Source organism: Crocodylus porosus, unplaced genomic scaffold (genome assembly GCF_001723895.1).
Source record: "Crocodylus porosus isolate Cpor-Errol unplaced genomic scaffold, CroPor_comp1, whole genome shotgun sequence".
NCBI classification, from domain to species: Eukaryota; Metazoa; Chordata; order Crocodylia; family Crocodylidae; genus Crocodylus; species Crocodylus porosus.
Genome location: NW_017728931.1, coordinates 45,902,641 through 45,924,009, shown reverse-complemented (window position 1 = coordinate 45,924,009; position 21,369 = coordinate 45,902,641). Strand labels below are relative to the sequence as shown.

General features: G+C 43.8%; 1 protein-coding gene across 2 annotated transcripts in view; it reads right to left on the bottom strand.

Moving 5' to 3' along the window:
* CHST11 (carbohydrate sulfotransferase 11) overlaps window positions 1-21,126 on the bottom strand; it is a 252,261-nt gene extending 231,135 nt beyond the window's left edge. The window contains exon 1 of one of the 2 annotated variants that reach the window (XM_019544775.1): window positions 20,994-21,126. In XM_019544775.1, the coding sequence (XP_019400320.1) occupies window positions 20,994-21,111 (118 nt within the window). In that variant the 5' untranslated portion in view covers window positions 21,112-21,126. The remainder of the gene's footprint in view (window positions 1-20,993) is intronic. The other variant, XM_019544776.1, reaches the window with a different exon arrangement.
* Between the last annotated feature and the right edge of the window lie 243 nt (window positions 21,127-21,369).

Genomic DNA, 21,369 nt, shown 5'->3' with positions numbered 1-21,369 from the left:
TTTGTCTCAGACTCACGATGAGGTCTAGTCAACCTAACAAGCAGAGTGTGTCAATCAAGAGGTAACAGCCTTTGGCAATGCCAGCAGAGTCAGGCTGTGCTGATTTCAGAAGGAAAAATATCCTTGTCCTTCAGGCATTAGATAGGGATGCTGGAGATGTGGGCATTAGATAAGGATGCTGGAGATGAGGCTTTGTGCATAGACCTAGGCAAGTCATTTATGGGGGAAATGCATCTTTGTGCTTTGACTGTTTTGCACCATCTTACTTGATTGGGTGGGATTTAGCCACTGAGTGTCCTGGTGCTGCAGGCCCCTGGAGCAGAGATGAAAGCTAAGCTTTTACCATGACCTCCTCCAGACCAGTTAATGGATTAGGTCCCATTAGAGGATTAGAACAAGCAGCTTGTGTTGTTGCAAGACTGAAAGTTTGTTACAGCCCTCAGCCTACAGCAATGATTCTCAACCAGGGTGCCTTGAGATCCTTTCAACGGTGCCACATAGGTATGCAAACAAGTTTCATGAGAAAAACCCAGAGATTTCAACTAGGAATCCATAGTATTAAACCCATTCTGCTCTATTGTGATCTAAATTCCTTGCAACAGAAAAAAGATTTCTCCATTACCTTTATTAGTCAAAAAAAAAAAGAGTGAAAAAACTCAGAGCTGGCACTGTGAGGAGTGTCTTGAGTCTAACAAGCGGTGATTTGAAGCTAAAAAGGTTAAGCTAGAGGCTGGTAGCATCTTAGGCAGCAGCAGTGAAGAGATTCCCCTACTGACTGTCATGACCTAAAGATGGACTAATGCATAAGCAGAACATACAAGGTTGCACTTGCAGAATGTGTTTGTTGACAGCACAAAACTTTAGCACATGCATCATTAACATACAAAAAATAGACCTCCTAAAGCTGCAGGGAAGGGTCAGGCACATGACTGTTTAATGCAGTACAGAGGACAGAATTCACACAAGGCAGCAACTCAAGAAAACAGAGGAAACTTCTGCTTTCCTCACGCTCATCCCCTCTCCTAAATTTTTTTTGGCTACAGAGATTCAGAAGAGGGACGACAAGATAGAATACATCTAAAACTTTTTCCTGGTAATCCACTTCTTAAAGGCTACAAAGACAGATGGAGACTAAAAAGGTTACAATATAAATTAGATGCATAAAATACCAGTTGTCTGTTCAAAGTCAGCTCCTTTAATTTCCACGTATACAGTGTTTGATGTGGCCAGAGTGCAGTTTCTACATGTCATCACTTGAAGATGACAAGCCTATTTTTTTCCAGCTTGATATGCAACTACGGGCAGGTCCATACAGCACATTAGTATAGTGTAGAGATACCCAAGTTCTTTGCTAAAGACCTAGCTCAGGTACCAGAAATACCAGTCTCATCATCCCAGCACAGAGCTCAGCATGGTCTAGTCTGTCCTGATGAGTGCCAAACAATCCCATGCAGAGCTCCATGCTGCCACAGCTTGTCCATTTCTAGTCCCCAAGCTAGCTCACTTACAGGAAACTTCAGTATCTCTACACCCCACCACACAGTGTGTCCTGTTAACACACCCTTCACAGCATTTAAAAATGCCTCCAACTGCAGGAAAAGAAGCCAGACACACCCCTGCTATTTTCAGCAAGAAAGTTAGAAAAAAAGAAAACACAACATGTATTTTTAGGCTATAATTGAAGTTGTGAAGTAGACTATCATGAACATTCAAAGGCAGCTACAGTGTCCACCAGTTATCCAGTTTCAGCAACAACCCAAGACACTCGGAACGTCTAAGTTCTTTAGACTTTAGGGCAGAAGATGAAGGAGAGATGAGATTAGGGAGAAAAAAGTTCCACCTGGACAAATTTTCCATAACAGCCCACCTTGGTTTTGCACACGTCTCTCTGAAGAAACACATTGTTTGCTATTAGAGAGAACAGATAGGCATCTTGTCCTATGTTCTTTCATTTGCAATAGAATGATCAATCAAGTGCTGTCAGAAAGACACATTTTCCAGTATGCACATCTGGCAATAGGCAGAGATTTACACTTCAGGAGGCAGGAAGGAAAAAAGAAGACAGAGATAAGAGTTCATATATACCTCGCCTTTAGGCAAAACTTGAAATGCATTTTGTTTGTTCAAAGCATCTCCCAATGGCTTACAAAGGCCCCAGTCCTGTGAACACTCGTATATGCAAGTAATTTTTCACACATTTAGCAGAACACATGACACATGGAAGAAGTTTCTCGGGCTTCAAGTTCTCAAGCTTTTACAGCACAGAAGTCACAACACACTCCAGAGTCATAGCCTCACTTGTAATTATAATGGTAAAATAACACATCTTGTAACAGCATTATATGAGGTATAATTAGGCTTCAGTTGAAGGCCTTTTGGGAATCTCTGGGTTATCCCCCAACACTTGATTTAACATGGCAGCATTTTCAGATGCTCTTTCTGAACATACTTATAGTGCACCAACAGCTCGCACTACCCAGGTAGTCTGGCACTGAGCACAGCTCGGGGAAAGGAAGCATCAGTAAGAGCATCAGTCAAGTGTTTTACTCTGTAAACATGCTTCAGATACATTACCCTTTTGAGATAAACAAGCACAACCTTGGCTGGAGACTTTTACCCTTAAACTGTGAAAAATAAATAAAATAAAATGGGCTAGCAAAGCTGCAGAGGTTTCACACTGAACTGTCTTATCCCCATCAGGAATGTTTTAATTTAAAGTTAAATTACTCACTGGTGTCCAGGACCTCAATTCACAGGTAATTTCAGTCACTAGGGAGTGGCAAAAGAGTGGCACTTTGTGATCAATTATTTCACAATTAGGCAATGTCTACACTGGTATGTTTTACCAACATAATGATGTAAATTAGGAGTGCAATTTCCCTTTAATGGCATAACTGCTGGCAAATACCCTAGCAAATATTCAGTTATACTGGCAATAAAATTTGCTGTTATACCTTCTGTCTGCCAGATCAGTATGAGTTATACCAAGATAGCAAGTATAACAGCAGCATCTATGTTAGAAGGGCTTAGTTATCTAGGGCCAATATCAGCAAAGCGCTTAAGTATAAACAAGGCCTTAATCTCAATGCATCTCCACTGCTGCATCTGTAACAGGAGGATTCAGCAGCTATTTGCATTATGCTAGTGCTAGAGGCCCTCACTGAGACAGGCACTCTACTATGCTAAGCCCTGTGTATGAGAAGCAGACAAAAAAGTCCTCTCTCTGAAGAGCTGATCTGCTTAATTATAAAAAGTGGAGGGGGCACAAGAGTGAACTCTCTCAGGGTCACAGCACTGGCAAACATGGGAAGAAACCAGGTCTCCAGTCTCCCAGTCCAGTGCCATACCCACCAGATCTTGCTGGTTCCCAGTTATATTACTCAGGTACTTTAAGTATTTGGAAATCCTGAGGTGAAAGCCCTAACCTATAGCAAAAAGTTAATAATATTTGTACTCTCTCAGAAAAGATCAGTGCTTGAATGCTTAATCCTAAACTTCTTTATGCGACTTAACTCCTAATAGATTCACACAGTTTACTCTGCCTGAAATTAGTTGTTGGAATTATTTCTATGGGAAAGCTAGGCGACTTGATTTTTTCCAGTGCATGTTTTCTTTTGAAAAAGATAAACCCATTAAACATCACCTAGCAAATATAAGAGACAACGGTAAATTTTGAAACAACAAAAAATTGACTAGATGCATTTGTTTCACTGTGCTATGGCACAAAGCAGTGTGTCCCATCAGGAGGGACATTAAACTGAAAGTCAGGAGATCCAAGGTAACAGAATCTGCCTTGTGCTCCAGGCTGTTTACTCCCAAGCAGTATATTCACCAGGGATCCAGGTTTTCTATTTCTGGTAGGAAAATGGAAAAAAAAAAAAAAACCATGGATTTTTTATTTTCATTTTAATGGTGAAACACATGGATTTTCCACTTTTGCAAAGATCTCTTTGCAGGCTGGCAGAGTTCCAGCCTGCAAGGGTCTAGGGGGAGTGGGAGAAGGGCAGGCAGGCAGGTAAGGGGTGCCATGTGCATGTGCACGCTCACACATGCACCAGGCAGCATGGAAAGCAGACAGGGTGAGGAAGTGAGGGACCTGGACCCAAGTCTTGGTGAGTGGAAGTGGCAGGGGGAGCTCCAAATTTCCATGATAAAAAACACAAAATCAAATACCAACAAGTCATTTTATTGTAGTGATTGAGGCACTGACAAGCTTCCAAATTGCTTTAAAAGTATAAATATATCCATGAAACATTGTGTTCTATTGATGCACCTATATATGTATCAATTGAACACAATGCTTCATATAAATAAATAAAATCTCCTAGGTTCAGGGGTGAATGAAACCCCTGAGCCCTAGGGATTAAGGCAGGTATGATCCCTAGGGCTTGGGGGTACCTGCCTTAATCCTTAGGGCTCAGGGATTTCACATCTCACTTTCTCAGTTTCCCGGTCTGTAAAAATGGGGATAAAATGGGAATAATGATGCTTGCTTCCTGTGTAAAATGGTTTCAGATGTGCTGATAAAGATGATCATCATAAGAGGGCCAGATTCTGTTCTCCACTTGGGCAAGGCCACCACTGAGGCTTTCTAGGACTCTTACTTCCATCTAAGAGGACAGTATTTAATAGCTGTATCATATAAAAACTGGTTATTCTGTTGACGGCAGTCAGTTGCAGCAATTATACAAAAGGAATGGACTGGAGGATGATAGATCAAATGCCTGCATTGCTTTGCATCCACCAATGTTTCCCAGCTCCTGTTATGCTATGGAAATACCCTAGGCAGAAATAATTTTGAAACAGCAAAACTGATTTGAGAAAATGATCCAGTGAAGAGATTCTATGCCTGGAATGGATGTGTTGAATAAGACACCCTTGCTGTGTTCTAACACCCTGCCCCAGCAAAGGCAGAGGCATGCAAATGCATAAAGGTCACTGACAAAGAAAGTGAGAAGTAAAACCAACATAGAGACTGGTGACTAGTAATAACCCAGGATAGTTTGGACAAGCAAGAATTACAGCCAATTCCCAGTCAGACAGAAAAAGGGAAAGGGACACAAAAGAGTTCTCACAGTAACATATTACCACATTAGTTATGGAATTCTTGAGATAGAGGAGGCTAAGTCATCAAAACTGAACTCACTCATACATTTTGTACACTGCTAACTGTTTAGACACAAAGTCACAAAGTCCCCATGTATATCTGTGTTTTGCTAACTGTGCCATTGCTAACACATGGCATCACACATTCCTCGTCCCCCACAAAGTCTTCCTTCCCCATTCTGGAACGTTTTAGCAAAGTGTTTAGAAAGCATAAAACAAAATGTTGAAGGACCCACCCAAAAAGTAGTTCCTATTTTGGTTTTCAAAACATGAACAAGACTGCCAAGTAGGAAACCTCATTTGAATTAAGTCATGTCTGTCTTACGTTATCCATTTTCACCTTTTTAATATTTTAAAATAGCCAACATTTGGGGTGCATTTTTACTAAAATGCAATTAAAATTATTGCTGTCATGTCAGAAACACTGATGATCTTCTCTGCCTAGGATAATGAAACTTTATGGTAGGAGCAGTATGCTTTGATAACATTGATGGCCCATGTGCTAACAGTCATATATAATCAGTCTGTCAGAGTTATTTCCAATGAAAAAAAGATAGTGCAATTTTCAATACTTTAAACATGTACCACTGTGATAAAACCACCATTCACTTTAGTGCAGAAGGAATCTAATAACAACCATGTTGCTGAAAACAAATTAAACAAGATGGGAGAGAGGAGAAAAAGCAAGGCTTTTATTCTGCAGTGGTGGGGGGGCACAAAGGGGCAAATTCTGGTTCCAGTTAAAATTCTGCTCACAGAATCAGTATACTAAGGTGAGGTCGGGGAAATTTCAACAAATTTACAGTACAAACCACTACTGAATCAGGCTTGAGTGTTCCATAGATGCATCACTGCAGAATGCGCACTCCATGGTTTGTTTGTTTTATATCTCTCTCTCTATATATATATATATCTTTTCTGTCCCTAAAGTCCTGCATCAATGGAAGTGTTCCCCTTCCCTCCTCTACCCCAGGTCAACTGCTCTGTGCACTCTATCACACCATAGGCAATCAACACTCCAATGAATTCAACCTACTCAATGTAGCCCTTTCATAACAGACATAAAAAAATGAAAGACCTGGCTGACACTGTACATGGGTGCCTGCCAAAAAAGCATACACCATACTCAACAGCCAGCTACAGCATAGTTTCACCCCAGTTATGATTCCCCAGATACACAAAAGGGATCAGTTTGGGAGGACTGGGTAAAAGGGTGGACAGGACAGAGATCAACAAGAATGTTCTGCATAATTGCCCTGCACTGGCAACAGACTTTTGCTCAAGCTCCAGTAAATTATTTCCACGCAGGGCAACAGACCTTTGCTCAAGCCCCAGTAAATTATTTCCCTAGGGCTATGTGACGCTTTGGGTGGCGATTCAATTCAGAGGAGATTTGGTGGACAAATCCGAATCGAATCAGGGGACCAATTTAAAGGTCTGAATTCATAGTTGGTAGGTTCCGAAGGGACCTGAGCAGATGATCTAGTCTGACCCCCTGCCATGGGCAGGAAAGAATGCTGGGGTCAAATGACCCCAGCTAAGTGGCTGTCTGGCCTCCTTTTGAAGATCCCCAGGGTAGGAGCAAGCACCACTTCCCTTGGAAGTTGGCTCCAGCTCCTAGCCACCCTGACAGTGAAGTAGCACCTCCTGATGTCTCAGTCAATTTATCGTCGTTGTTCCTTGTTACCCCTGGTAGTGCTTGGGGGAACAGGGACTCTCCCATTTCCTGCCAGTCCCCCTTCGCAAGTTTATAGGTGGCCACCAGATCCCCTCTCAGCCTTCTTTTCTGGAGGCTAAACAGGTTCAGGTCCCATAGCCTCTCCTCGTAGGGCCTGCCCTGCTGCCCCCTAATTTTGCGAGTGGCCCTCCTCTGGACCCTCTCCCTGCTGTCCACATCCCTCTTGAAGTGCAGCGCCCAGAACTGGATGCAGTACTCCAACTGCCGCCTGACCAGTGCCACGTAGATGGGAAAGATCACCTCCTTGGACCTGCTCGTGAGGCATCTGTGGATGCATGACAAAGTACAATTGGTCTTCCTGACCACATCCCCACATTGGTGGCCCATGTTCATCTTGGAATCAACAGCGACTCCAAGATCCTTCTCTGCCTCTGTGCTGATGAGAAGGGAGTTCCCCAGCCTGTAGGTATGCTGCTGGTTCTTCTTCCCCAGGTGCAACACCTTGCACTTGTCCATATTGAAACCCACCCTATTCTCATCCGCCCACCTCTGTAACCTGTCGAGATCTAGTTGTAGCCTGTCCCTCTCCTCCAGCATGCTCATTTCTCCCCACATCTTAGTGTCACCTGCAGACTTGAACAAAGGTGCTTTTCACCCCCTCGTCCAAATCACCAATGAAGATGTCAAATAGTGCGGCCCCGAGGACCAAGCCCTGGGGAACCCCACTGCCCACATCTCTCCAGGTCAAAAATGATCCATCCAACACCACTTTCTGGGTGCGGCCCTCCAGCCAATTTGTGACCCATCTGACTGTGTTGGCGTCAACACCACAGATGCCTAATTTTTTAATGAGGATGGAGTGAGAGACAGTGTTGAAGGCCTTACTAAAGTCCAGGAAGACTACGTCCACCACAACACCTGTGTCCAATGCTTTTGTGACCTGGTCATAGAAGGCCACCAGGTTGGTCTGTTGGTTGCCCCTAAGCATAAACTCCCCTGCTGGCCCCTCACAGATGTGCTCCTGGATAGTTTTCTCAAAGAGCTTCCCCAGGACTGAAGCAAGACTTATGGAGCTACAGTTTCCTGGGTCCTCTTTCCTCCCTTTTTGAAAATGGGAACTACACTGGCTCTTTTCCAGTTGTCTGGCACCTCACCAGAGCACCAGAAGTGCTTGTAAAGCCATGCCAGGGGTCCTGCAATGACCTCTGCCAGTTCCCTCAGCATTCTGGGGTGAAGATCATCAGGATCTGCTGATTTGAACACATCTAGTCCCTCCAGAAATTCCCTGACTAGGTGCTCACTGACCCTGGGCCTGGCTGTGCCTCCCCTGGGTCCATCTGGAATCCCAGCAGGGGAGGAATGTCCCTGTCCCTGCTCAGAAAAATGGAAGCAAAGAATCTGTTAAAGAGATTAGCTTTGTCATCTGGTGCTACCAGCAGATTACCAAGCATGTCCTGCAGAGGTCCCACATTATATGGCACCTTCTTTTTACCCCCTACATATTTAAAAAAGGACTTCTTGTTGTCCTTGATCTGGGCTGCTAGTCCCAGTTCCATCTCTGCCTTAGTCTTCCTAATAGCCTCCCTACAGTCTCGAGTAATGGAGTTATAATCTTCCTTGGCGATGGCCCCTCCCTTCTATTTGGTGTACGCCTCCTTTTTGGCTTTGAGGAGTTCGTGGATGCTTTTGGTGAGCCATGGGTGCTTTTGGGCAAAGATTTGGAAAGCTTTGATGATTTGGGCAGTCTGCGGGCAGGGAGCTGCAGCCACTCCAAGCTGGTAAGTACTAGGGGCAGGGGAACCCTGCCAAGACCCCTGGTCCCTGTCCACTCCCCCAGCCCCCCCCATGGATGCCTTGTCCCAGTACTTTAAAAAAAGCCCTGGTGCTCACCGGGTGCCCCACTGCATGGGGAGCTTTGCATGAGCCCCCTCGACACGCACACACAGCTGCCCTGCCTGCTGGGGCTCCAGCCCTTTAAAGCAAAAAGCCAAGACAAGCCCAAGGACTCTCTGCTCCTGGTGCAGCCTTGGATGCTCATGCAGAGCCCCCCACATGGTGATGGGCAGCAGGGATTTCCCCCACCAGCAGGAGTGGCAAGTCCCGGGGTTTCTTCAGATTCTTTTTTTCTTAAAGGGCTGGAGCTGGCCCATGCAGGGCACGTTCAGAGCCCCCCACGCAAGGTGGGACAGCGGGGATTGCCCTCTGCCTGGCAGCACCTGCTGAGCCAGGGCTTCCCCAAGTGCTGGGAGCTGGGGCCAGCAGGGCAGGGGATAAGCCTGGCTGATTCGAAGATTCAGCTGCTGCCGCTGGATTTCCAAATCAGATTCAGCAGAATCGAAATCAGAACAGTGATTCGAGTCACCGAATCAAATCTCTCTGTCCCCCAAATCAGCCAAATCCAAAGCGAATGCTAGCTGCTTCACATAGGCCTAATTTCTACTCCCCATAGGATTTAGTTATGCAAGAGGGTGGTAAAACCAACATGGCAATGTTCACAGCCCATGTCTTAGCAGTGACATTGATTTTGTAACCTATATTTGCACTGATTTGGGAAACAGCCATGTTGCCCTTTTCCACGTCCCCACCCACACATGCACACTGTCCAAATTCGTAACAAACTTTGTTGCATTGCAAAACCAGTGCAGCTGAGAAAGACTTCGAGCCCCACCTAGAAGATGCAAGCCTAATACCATTTTCAAAAGCTAATCAAGCATAACTAAAGCTGGTCCCTTTTTAGCATTATCAACTTTATATTTAAGACTCAAAGCACGTATATTATTATTCACTATCACACTTAATATTTAAGATGTTTTACTTTCTCCCTCAGCTGATATAAAGTTCTCCTCTCTTGCTTCCAACATGTTTTATTATAGATTACCAAAACAGCACATATTCAACTCCTGTACCACCGCGTATATACAGAACGTGCAATTCCATTTCAGGTTACTAAAATAATACAGCCAGAATCTTGGTCTAATTGCATACTAATAAATTTTTAAGCCCAATAATGCAAATAGCATTTAAAGGATTTTGACTACCTAAAGCTCTTTGTTTTAAAGATAATCTCTGCTTATAATGCCTTATCTGAGGAATCCAATTATAAATACCCAATTATTTACACCTCTACCTCCCATAATCTGAAAATCCATACAAGTTAGCCATTTTAACACAGTAAATGCTTTCTGCCCACCTTACCAAATCCATTGGTTAGCAGAGAAGTATGTGTTTGGTAATTCACAAAAGAATACCATCTGTTAAAGGAATTAAGACCCTTGAAGAGTTACCCCTTTCTAAAACCCACTATTTTTATTGTTGTAGAATCATATATTTTAAACTCCAGTATCAGGCCCCCTTTTTTTTTTTAATAAATGAATAGCAAATGCTGGCTTTAAAACACACACACCAGAGTTCTCTGCTTTGTACTGAACACAATGTGCTTGAGAAATGGATTGAAACCCAACAGAGTCTTTTATTGCTTGTATGGATTCTACAATTAAAAATGATAGTCTCCCACAGCCCAGACAAGTGACATAAAAAGACGCAATCTTTTGATATTAAGATTTCCAAGGGAAGCATCTTTCAGCCACAGACAATGATTGCCAGCCTGTGCACCAGGTTCAAAGGAGAAGCAGTTGCATTGCAAAACCAGTGCAGCTGAGAAAGATTGAACACTTACCGCTTACCCTGGAGGAACGACGAAGCTGAAATCCCACCCTCCACCCATAACTTCAGTTGCATAAATAGTCCACTTTGATTTCAATGGGGCTATCTATAGAAATAAAATAGAAGTGCAAGCATAAGCACATGCAGGATTAGGGTTTATGCCATCTCTTCCACAGCCACAAGCTGAGCTCCTTTATGCTGTGCTTTGGATTCAGTTGTCTCCTAAAATATACCAGTGGAATCACACTATAATAAGAAATTATGCTCGCGTGTATTGTTTGCATTGTCCGTTTCTCCCAGTGCTCACTGCCAAGTTCCTCCATGTGAGTGTGAAGCTACAGCTTCAGTGATTGATGGGTAAGGACTGAAGGATGTGAATTTATCCTTCAATGTTTGTAACCCAATTAAAGTGTTTTTCACATTAGCTTCTCTCTCATTTTTCATAAGGCAATACTTTATAAAGCTGTTTTCCTATTTCTTAGTTTGGAAGATTTTATAATGCCTTTACTGTTCCTGAGTAGACAGAGAAGAACTAGTTGAAATGTAGCTTAAAATTTCTTTCAGACAGTAAAATGAGAAGGCCTCCACTTAAAGCAGTAGGTGCTTCATTATTTCAAGGTACTGATTTATTACACTGTTTTGTTGGGTGGTTTTTGGGGGTGTTTTTTAGCAGCCTTCATGAAGAAGTGTATTCCTTGAGGGTAGGCACAGTTGGACTACTCAAAACTAAAGAAAATAAAAAGGAAAAGGAGAAGGGGAAGAACAGAAGTAGAACCTGCAATTTCTGAAATTTTGCAAGAAGGCTGACAATTTGTTTCAAATTTCACTGAAAAAACTGTTTACATGAGATTTTTTTTTCCCCACAGAAAAATGATGGCATTTTTAAATGAACCACTGCATGAATTAAAAAAAAAAAATGGCACTGAATTTCTTCTAAAGTTCTTAATGAATACTTTACATTTTTAAGGAATTTCTTCTCTCTACTCTTCACAAGACACATTATGCTTCCTCATGTATACAGCATAACAACCAATACACAAAACTAACTAAAGGAGAATCAGTAGCCATTTTCATTGCCAAAAATGGAGCAAAATGCAATATATATTACTTTTAACTATTTATTTTAATATAGACATATATATAGTTTTATAAAACTATTTAATTTATATTTTAACTATATGAAAATAAATAGTTAAAAAGGTAAAACCAAATATTGTAAGTTATTTTCACATGAATAAGTTAAGGGCAGGAGTATTTTTTATTCTAATACAGTAAAATCTCCTTGATTTGCTTGGATGCAAAGTTCATTTGCAAGTCAGCAGATCAGGAGACTATATTCACTCCTATTTCAATCAGGGGACCTAGTCATGGAACAAACATATCATCTTTATATATACACATTTTTAAAAAATATTTCCAGTGTCCAAATCAAATAACCGTGTCCATGGGCCATATAATTCCAACTGGACCAGAAGCCTACTTCCTAGACCCATAGCCCTGAGTTCAGATACTGCCCATATCCAGGCAGGCATCCTATGTGCAAGTCCCAGGCCTGGAGGCCAGTCATGTTTGATCTTAGCCAAAAGGCTGAGAAGCAAAGTTCTGTCACAAGGGTCTCAGAATCCAGTCCTCACCTGCTCAGATGATGAGATTCACCTACACCCTGTTTATGTGAAGTGTAAGCAAGAGGTCCAAATAATTCTCTCAGCACTTGCTTATAAATCTTTATACCTTGCAGAAGGGGCTCCAGCCCCAACTGAACAAAATATCAAAAAGAAGGCAAGAGAAAAACTCAACATTTCCATAGTTCAGGTGGCCCAGCATGCACTGCAATTAGCATGGAAGTGTTAGAGAACAGCACAGCAGCTTGAGAGGAGCATAGATCCCACCTCCCCTACCTCCTTTGCTCTCCACTCACATAGATGCCAATTATGAAACCTCTGTACAGCTGTAGTGGATTTCACGCCAATGATTGTCATCAATTACTAGTTCTATTTAAAAAAAAAAAAACTGCAAACAATTCAAGCATTTCTGTCTGCACTCACTGAATTGACTGCTGCCCACATTTTAAATAGCACAGCTTTTCCAAGCTATTGGGAACTGGGATGGCAGTTGTGTTTATAATCAGGGGGAATCGGCACATTGTATTCCAACTAAGCCACTACAGTCATTTGCATTAAGTTAAAAACTAACAGTTTACAAAACAGTGATGATCCAAAAAGCCAGGCTTTGGCTTCATTGGAAACAGAGGCTATTAAGACTGTCTGGGTAGAAAATCAGGAAGTGTACAAGAGTGACCTGACTGCAGCAGTCTTGACTTATTCATTAAGGTGGTTTCAGATGCCAAAGTAAACAAGCAATTAAAAAAAGGACACATTGTATCCTCCCCTGGTTAAACCCAGAGAACACAAGCAGAGGGCTGAAGAATAACCAGAGGTTCCACTGGTGTTTTGGGGGATAGATTAGAGCAAGGGTGGGCAAAATACAGCCCACTAAGCCATTCTATATGGCCCGCGGGGCTCCTAAAAACATTTAGAAAATTAATATTTTTCTGCCCCTGGCTGCTCGTCATGTGGCCCTCGATGGCTTGCCAGAACTTAGTAAACAGCCCTCCACCCAAAATAATTCCCCGCTTCTGGATTAGGAACAGTTCAGAAGTAAGGTTGGGGGGGGGGTGCGGAGAATCTCAGGTTCACCATTCATCAGTTATATCCATCTGCCTCATCTTCTGTGCGGACTCTAAAATCTTTGGGGCAGGAACCATCTTTGGAAATGTGTTCACATAGTGCCTAAAACAATGGGACCTGGGTCTTTGACTAGGTTACTGGAATACAAATAAGGAAAATTGACCAAACCTCCAACATCCAAAAATATGTGTTATAATGAGCAATATCCATTCTGTCCACATAAGTGAGCAGTACAGGAGCAGGCACCACCAATGTAAATAAGAATAAGCATTTTATAATTGCTTTATCCTCGTAAATCAACAGAGCACTGTGCAACCTAAAAAACACCCTATGGAACCCTGATCACCTTTATCCTCATCTTGATGATTTGCACAATGATATTTCAGCTTGTACTGGTTTTCCCTCATGAAGTCTACTCTAATACTCCTTGAAGTCACGAAACTTCCTATTTACTTGATGACCTGCCAATCAGGCCCTTATATTGCATCCCAACTGTTATAATAAAAGAAGTTAATGATACTTAAACAAATCATAAGAACCTAAACGACTACTTTAGACTAGGTAAATCATTTACAAGGAAAACTGTATCTCATTCGAACAGATGTCTCTCCACTGGTATTCTTAAAGTGTTTCCAGATTACCTTCGCATTGATACATAATACACATGCTTAAGCCTCTAAAGGTTTGAGAGGAAACCTATTATAATGACATTCACACAAGGACAAATGAAACAGCTTTATAAGACAGGGTTTGATACAGTATCTCTGGCTGCAGATAGAGTCTGACAAAATAGGGGCTACAAAATACAGTAGTTCAGGCTTTGGGAAACTTAACATGGATCTGATGTCTTCCACTCCTCTGGACTGCTTTTAAAGTTGCATGTATTATAAAAAAAGATATGCTGTCACTGCTAAAAAGTAATGGAAACAATTCAAACATACAGAAAATATGCCCACACAAAAATGGAAGTTATTAACACAGGGGTTACATTTGAGCACCCTTATAAATACTTTTATAAACTGCATTGTGCATTTCTGTTTGACATATTTATTTATACTTTTCACGGAAAAATATAAAATTTTAATGTGAATGGAAATGTTATGTCTTGGAAAAAATTAGGTTTGAGCCCAGTCATGACAGGTTTAAATCTATAATATAGAGTGTTAATACTATGAAAGTCAGCATAAACTTACACAGTATTTATAAGGTGTTTTGCAAATGTCTGCACTAATGAGAGTTAAAATTTTAGACCAAATAAAAGAAAATTTTTAAAATGATACAATCTACCAAATGGAAAGTCACTACAGAGTAATTGAAGTTTAAATTGTCAGAATGTCTATGTGAAGTTGCCATGTAAATTTTGTCTTGGAATTTCCAGGAACAGCACCTTCCTTGTGTTTTTTCTTATTTTTACTCATCTTTGGGGGTGGTGGAATAGGGTCAATAAAGTCATTGTTGCAGTATTCATTAAACAAGCCAAGACACAAAAGGAAGTCCAGTACCCAGCTCAGAACATTCCCAGTCTATGAAAGTCCTTCACACACTGGGCTGAATCCTGATATGTTTACCTGCATTAACCAGCACTGTACCCAAGGAATCCTAGTCAAATTAAAGGAATAACTAAAGATAGAGTACTATTCACTGGGTGAATCCTGGGCCCACCACAATCAAAGTCAATGGAAAAAACTTCTATGGGACCCAGTCTTTATTTTTTTTGTGATGAAATGCATCAGAATCTGGCCTTTACTGAAGTGTACAGTTATGTGAAAGAAACAGACTTCTAAGATTTCTCCCAGCACTCAACACCCCAGAACAATTTAAACAACATTTGGGTCCCTCAGACCATCACACACACCTCTCTCTCTAATAACAAGGAACTCAGATCTTTTGCAAGCTGGGATGGCACACTACTGCTTTCCAAGAGTTCTACTGAGAGCACTGGAGTGTTCAGATCTTCTAAATCAAGGGTGTCAAAGTCATCTGGCCCCATGGTCCAGATGAGTGATGTGAGCCTGGCCCCATGGATTGCCCCCCCACCCACCATATACCGGATCCAATACACACAGCATGGAACTGGTCCAGGATGACGTACCACATGGTACCTGTGCAGGCCTGATCTGGGATGCATACCACATGTGAGGCACACTCCAGCCAGTCTGGGATGGCACCTGCCTCTGAGTGGCTGAGAAGGCGGAGGGGAGAGAGAATAGAACACATGCAGCAAACGTTCTGGACCAACCGGGGCAGGAGCCACATGCAGTACACATCCCAAACTGGCCAGAGTAAGTGCCACATGTCTCAGGCCTTGTGCATGGGGCCAGTATGGCACATGCCAGGTGCAGATCAACTCTGAACACAAGGGCAGCAGCACTGGGGGCCAGATGATGGGGCTCAGCAAGCCTGCAAGCTGCATCTTTGACACCCCTGTTCCAAATTAAACAGGGGGTATGAGTGTGTTTATTGTTTTGTAAAACCAATCAGTGGTTTCACAAAACAAACACACACAATCTTAGAAGCATGTTTACAGAAGAAAAATACCAGTTTTATTCAAATAGACAGGTATCGATAGTGATATGTTACAGCATCCTCCTTGGCAAGTGTGTCACAAACAAGCCCTCTGCTTTCCCAGCGTGCTACTCCAGTTCCCTTCTGCTGCCAGATCTCCTGCTCTGCTTTCTGCCTCCCACCTTATCAGCTGCTGTGCTGCCTGTCCCCTCCCTGATCTGCTACGTGCCACAAACAGAGGCTGCCCATGCCACTTGTTGGCACTCTTGCTACGGGTTGCCCACACCCGTGTTACAGCAATAAGCACGCAACCTATGGGGTTTAGCAGCATACACATCACAGAGAGGGGTGCAATTGAAGAAGCATGCCTTAGTTTTACCACTAAACTGAGTGAGAGGAGGGATCAAAAGAGAGAAAGAAACCCCCCCCCGCAAAAACTAACCCTCCTACCCTCCCCAAAAAACACAGTTGTCCAAACAAGTCTGGTGCCAGGATGCAAGTAGACTAGGATGAACCGTGACCAGGATGGAATCATTAATTCTAAGTATAAGGCAATAATATTATTTTACATTTGCCTAGAGCCTGGAGGAGCCCAAGGCACTTCCCTAGCTGTGGGCCCAATTCTGCAGTCATCCCATTGCTCTCAGTGGGACTATGGGCAGGAGGAGGCATGTCTGGTGGGGCTCTTGCAGGTTAGAGCTGCAAAGTGGGAAACAACTAGGCCCTAGCAGGTCCTAAATTTCTTCTAGTTGTGACCTCATTTACAGTCAGACAATTTCATATGCATCATTATTGCTTTTCATGTGCCCACAATCAACAGGGGACAGGGCTTTACCATACATCAGCTGCTCCATTGTAACTATAGCTATGCCCACTCTGACTCCCTGGTGAGAAATAAACCAGGTGAAATTTACCACTGAATGAAACGGGAATAAGTCACTTCAGTTTAGCTTTTACTTCCCACTAGGTAATTGCAAATGCAGGAACAGGTATGGCAAAGCAGCTGAGGTATGTAAAGCCCCATATCACCCCTTTTAATTAAGAGTACAATGGGGTAACTATGGGCTCAGAGAAATTAGTCTCTCCATGGAAAACACTAAAGGAACTTGTACACATGCTCAGTGCCTGCTCCCACCCATTCTAATTAGATTAATTGAGTCTGCTGGAGCACTCTAATTAGAACACTCCAGCAGCCTCAGTATCAGCTGTATTCAGCATCCTCCTCAAAGGAGCTTTAATTTAAGTGCACCCACCACCATTTTGAAGCACAAAATGCTGAATACACAAGACGCTGTGGGTGTTTGAATTGCAGTGGCTCCCAAGAGCTGCTTTAATTAAGAAGCCTCACCACCCCAACCTGGAGTACATGTAAAGATGCCATAAGATGTTACAATGATGAGCAATTAAATTAAACCCTTAGACCATTACATCATGGACAGACAGATTATCAGATACTATACAGCACAATGTTCAAAACTTCTTCCTTTACCAAGGACTAGAGGAAAAAAAATCCGTACTGTACAGTTAGAAGGCATCTTTAACATCCGTATAGAAGAGACATGAAAGACCACTCTGCTATATGGAAAACCCCATGTAAATAGTGGGAAACTCCACTGACTTCCCCTTAGCTTCTACTAGGGTAACTTACAGATTTTTGCTGCCTCTCAGAGAAAGAAGTATGTACCAAGTAACATCTCACCAGGAGTGCTCCAGTCATCTTCATTTTGATACTGTGTAATCCCCTGCAGCTCTTCCCCAGACATCAGCACTGCTCAACTGCCCCCGACTGTTGCTGCCCTAGGAGGTCCCACAGCAAAGATAGGGTTCTGTGCCAAAGTTGATTCACCTACTGAAGTTTTATTAACATGTATACTTTATTACAGGAGCTGACCAACAAGCTTCACAGTAAAGCATCACCATCTATACATATGCGCATATTAGAGTGAAGTGAATAAATTCACTCCACTGTAGAATAATACTGTCTGGGACATGTACTAGCCTATAGCAGAATCATCAGGTGCACTGTAACATGCATGTAGACAGCGAGTGGGGCTGGCTGGGGCACAAGAGTCTACAGCAAGAGGGCTGCCTGCCAGCTAGGCCCACACTGTAGCACCCTCATGCCCCAGCCAGCCTCTCGGCTGCTACCACCGGGAGTCTGGGGCTGACCCTTGGGGCCCCCTGGCTCAAACAGCTGTGATCCTGGGCATGTGTAAATGCTGCACCTGGGAGCAGCTAACCAATGCAAACTGCCAGAGTGTATTCAGTCGGGATAACTGCACCCAATATGTATTAACTGTATACCTTTAGAGCAACAAGAATAAGGCACCCAGTTCCTCATTTGTGGAGGCATGAAGTACAGAGGTGACAGCTGTATTTTTCCACAGAGTCAAGGGTGGTAGAGGTGGGGTGGAGGTTTACCTGCCAATCTTGGTTTCTTTTTACGGCTCCTATTACTGCAGCAGCTTTCACATATTCATCCGATAGAAATGATGTGCCCCTGGACTTTGAATTTCATGAGGTTTGCCAGTAGGTATCTTCAATGAAAAATTAATGCATCCATCTTGGGAGATGAAGAGCTGACTTACCCATGCTGGGGGTTTGGATTTGTGGTTCCAAAGGCTAAAATGCAGACTAGAAGCCTAGACTGTCTCTCTTACCAGTGAGTTATTGTTGAGAGAAGCTTCCACTTTGACATACGGTTATTCAAAAGAGATTTGTGTAAGAAGCTATTACCTCCATCTCCTGCTCACATTTTCCTGCCTCTTTTGCATCACATCTAGTAAAGTAAATGAGTCTTTAAAAATATGCAAGGCAAACAGAAGAGGCTAGAAGATGAATACCTTTTCTGATTGGAGGGGAGGGGAAGTTGATAACATTTAAAATTTTTTCAATGAACAGCAGACAGTTTCTGCAAAGACAGTTGTCAAAAATCTCCATTTTCCATCAGAAAAACTGTTTTGATGAATTTTTTCCAACCAACCCTAATTAACAGAGGTCTAGCATACCAGCAGGGGTAAAACAACAACAACAACAACAACAAAAATGACAGCCGTCTTCTGTTGGTTTCTTACAGTATGAATTCAGGTAGAGGTATATTCAAATTCAAAGAAAACACTTAATTGAGAGGGGAGAACAAGACAAGACTCTGTAAGCTCTTAATACCTTCTGTCCCATCTTACCACCACACCCAAATCTCCAGAGCCAGACCTTTCATCTTCAAGAGCAAAAATTCATCCCAGGTACAGCTCTGCTGAATTTCACTTTACATCAACAGCACCTCTTGGTGCATAAAACTGTACCAGTTTATAGAACAGCATCTAAGCTTTACACAACAACTGTGTCCTATGTGTGCAATTTGTGTCACAACAGAGATGACATTGCACATAAAACAGTAAAAATGTATGAAAACACTCAGAATGGCTGTTTCCACATTACACTTTAACTGCTCCATACCTGGTTCGTAATCTATTACATAGAGTCCTAGCTTAGACAATGCAGAAATACACCATTCCCAGCAGAATCAGTTACAATCGTAAGATATTTTTAAAACAGATGACTGAACTTTGATTGCACTCAGGCTGGTATAAATCAGAAGTAATGCTATTAATATTCATACACTATTAGACTGGTGCAAGTATGTTAAACAGGAATCAAGCCTATATTGAATTAGTTAGAGGTTTTACAGCATAACTTTCTTCTGTTAAGGCTCTATGGTCAGAGGCATAACTGGTAAGGTTTGCACCCTGGGCTATCATTTCTCAAACCCACCGGGCACTTTCTTGCCCCACCCCATTACTGCAGCTGCCACCACTGCTCAACCCTGCTGCCAAGTGCCGTTGATTGCCATCACTGGTGACAACAAGCAACAGCAAGTTCAGCAGTGAGAAAAGCAGCTGCTGCAGTAGGGTGGCACAGACTCCCCAGAAAGCCTCCATGCTGGCTCCCTCTCTAGTTGGCACCCAGGACTGGTGCCCTGCTCACCCACTCCTAATTATACTACTGTCTATGGTAATTTCTTGGCTTGGTCTTGAAATCTCAACCTTTATATATCTTTTAAAAAGGGGTAAGAATATATATAACAGTAATCCTCAGCTGCCACTGCTACAGGGCACATTAAATAATTTTGGGAGATGAAAAAAATTAATCAATATTTGAACATTCATTCCAAAACGTGTTTTCTCTCTTGCCAACTGCACCGTCAATCTGAGTTGCAATGCTATGATTAATTTGAAGCAAGAAAAGATAATTTCCTGTGATAAATTACCTTTACAGACACGCACAGACTATACTGCCTGCTGGATGCAGCCAAGGCAAAAGTAACTTTCTGCATTAAAATTTCCTGGGCATGACACAGCACTATATTTACAGTGTGCTTTGAAGCCTTCAGAGAAGTGACAGGCAGTTGAAGCCCCAACTCTGCTTAGGCACCAAGCACTTTCGTGAAGTCAGTGGGAGTTGAGGGAACTCAGCAGAAATGAGGAGGGGGAGGAGGAATACATCAGGTTTGACAGCAATCTTAAGTAGAGTTCAGATGATGGTTGCATGGGATGGTCTGAATAGGGATTATGCTACAGATCCCATGGATCAAGGCAATTCTGCCTCAGGCAGGGGGTCGGACTAGATGACCTCTGGAAGGTCCCTTCCAGCCCTACTTCTCTACCATGATAAACTAATCTGTGACAGTCAGGAGGAATCATGGGATATCACAAGAGATAGGCATAAGAGAATAGATTCAATCAGGGAGAGCTTTCAAGTCTTGTGGGACAGAGAGGGACGTGCCACGAGTCATTGGCATGACCACAGGAGGCTTGATAAACTGGTTCCTAAGAGCAGCAGCTCCTACTGTAAAGACTTAGCTACTCCAACACCTTAACGAAGCTAAAAAAAAAAAAGATAAATCGCCGCTGTCTGAAAGCAAGGACAAACCCGCATCTGCCTGCCAACTCACACCTCTTAGGGGCTTTCCATTGCAACTTTCCCTTCACTTCCCAGGCTGCGAAAACGAGAAGGAGCCAGCTCCATCCTTCTCCCTCCACAGGCAGCCCCGGCTCCCAGCGCAGGCCGGGGAAGTGCCCGGCGCAGCCACAGGCGCGGCACTCGCAAGTTTCTAGGGCTGGCACCGAAAGGAGCAGCGGGCGCGGAGGGGAGCGCGGTCCCATGCCAGGAGCAGCGGCCAGGCCGGGCGCGGGGGCAGCGCAGCCGCCACCTCCCCTCCCCCGGGGTCGGGCCGGAGCCCTCAGCGGGCAGGTGCTTGGGGGGCTCCAGCGCTCCTCCGTGTCCTGCGGCCCCGGCGTCCACCCCACGTCCCCCGCGGGCAGGGCAGGGCAGGGCAGCGGCGCGGCGGTGCCTACCTGGGTGCAACATACTTTGGAAATAGAAGATGACGAGCACGAAAGAGCCGAGGCAAGTGGCCAGCACCATCCTGCAGATGCGGCTCATCCTCAGCACCTCCAGTGCCGCCGGCTTCATGGCCCGGTCCCTTCCTCCCGCGGCCGTCGTCCCCGTCCCCGTCCCCCGCCGGCAGCTGCCGCTGTGCGCGCCGCGAGGAGCCGCCCGCGCCGAGGATGCCCGGCTGCCCCGCGCGCCGCGGCTACTTCATTGGGCTGCTGAGAGTCCTCGGACGGGCGCTACCACTGCGCTCCGCCGCCGCGGGGGGAGGCGCGGAGAAAGGGACAACCCCCGGGAGGCGGGGGGGATTCACACGCGCGCCACCCCCCACATACACAC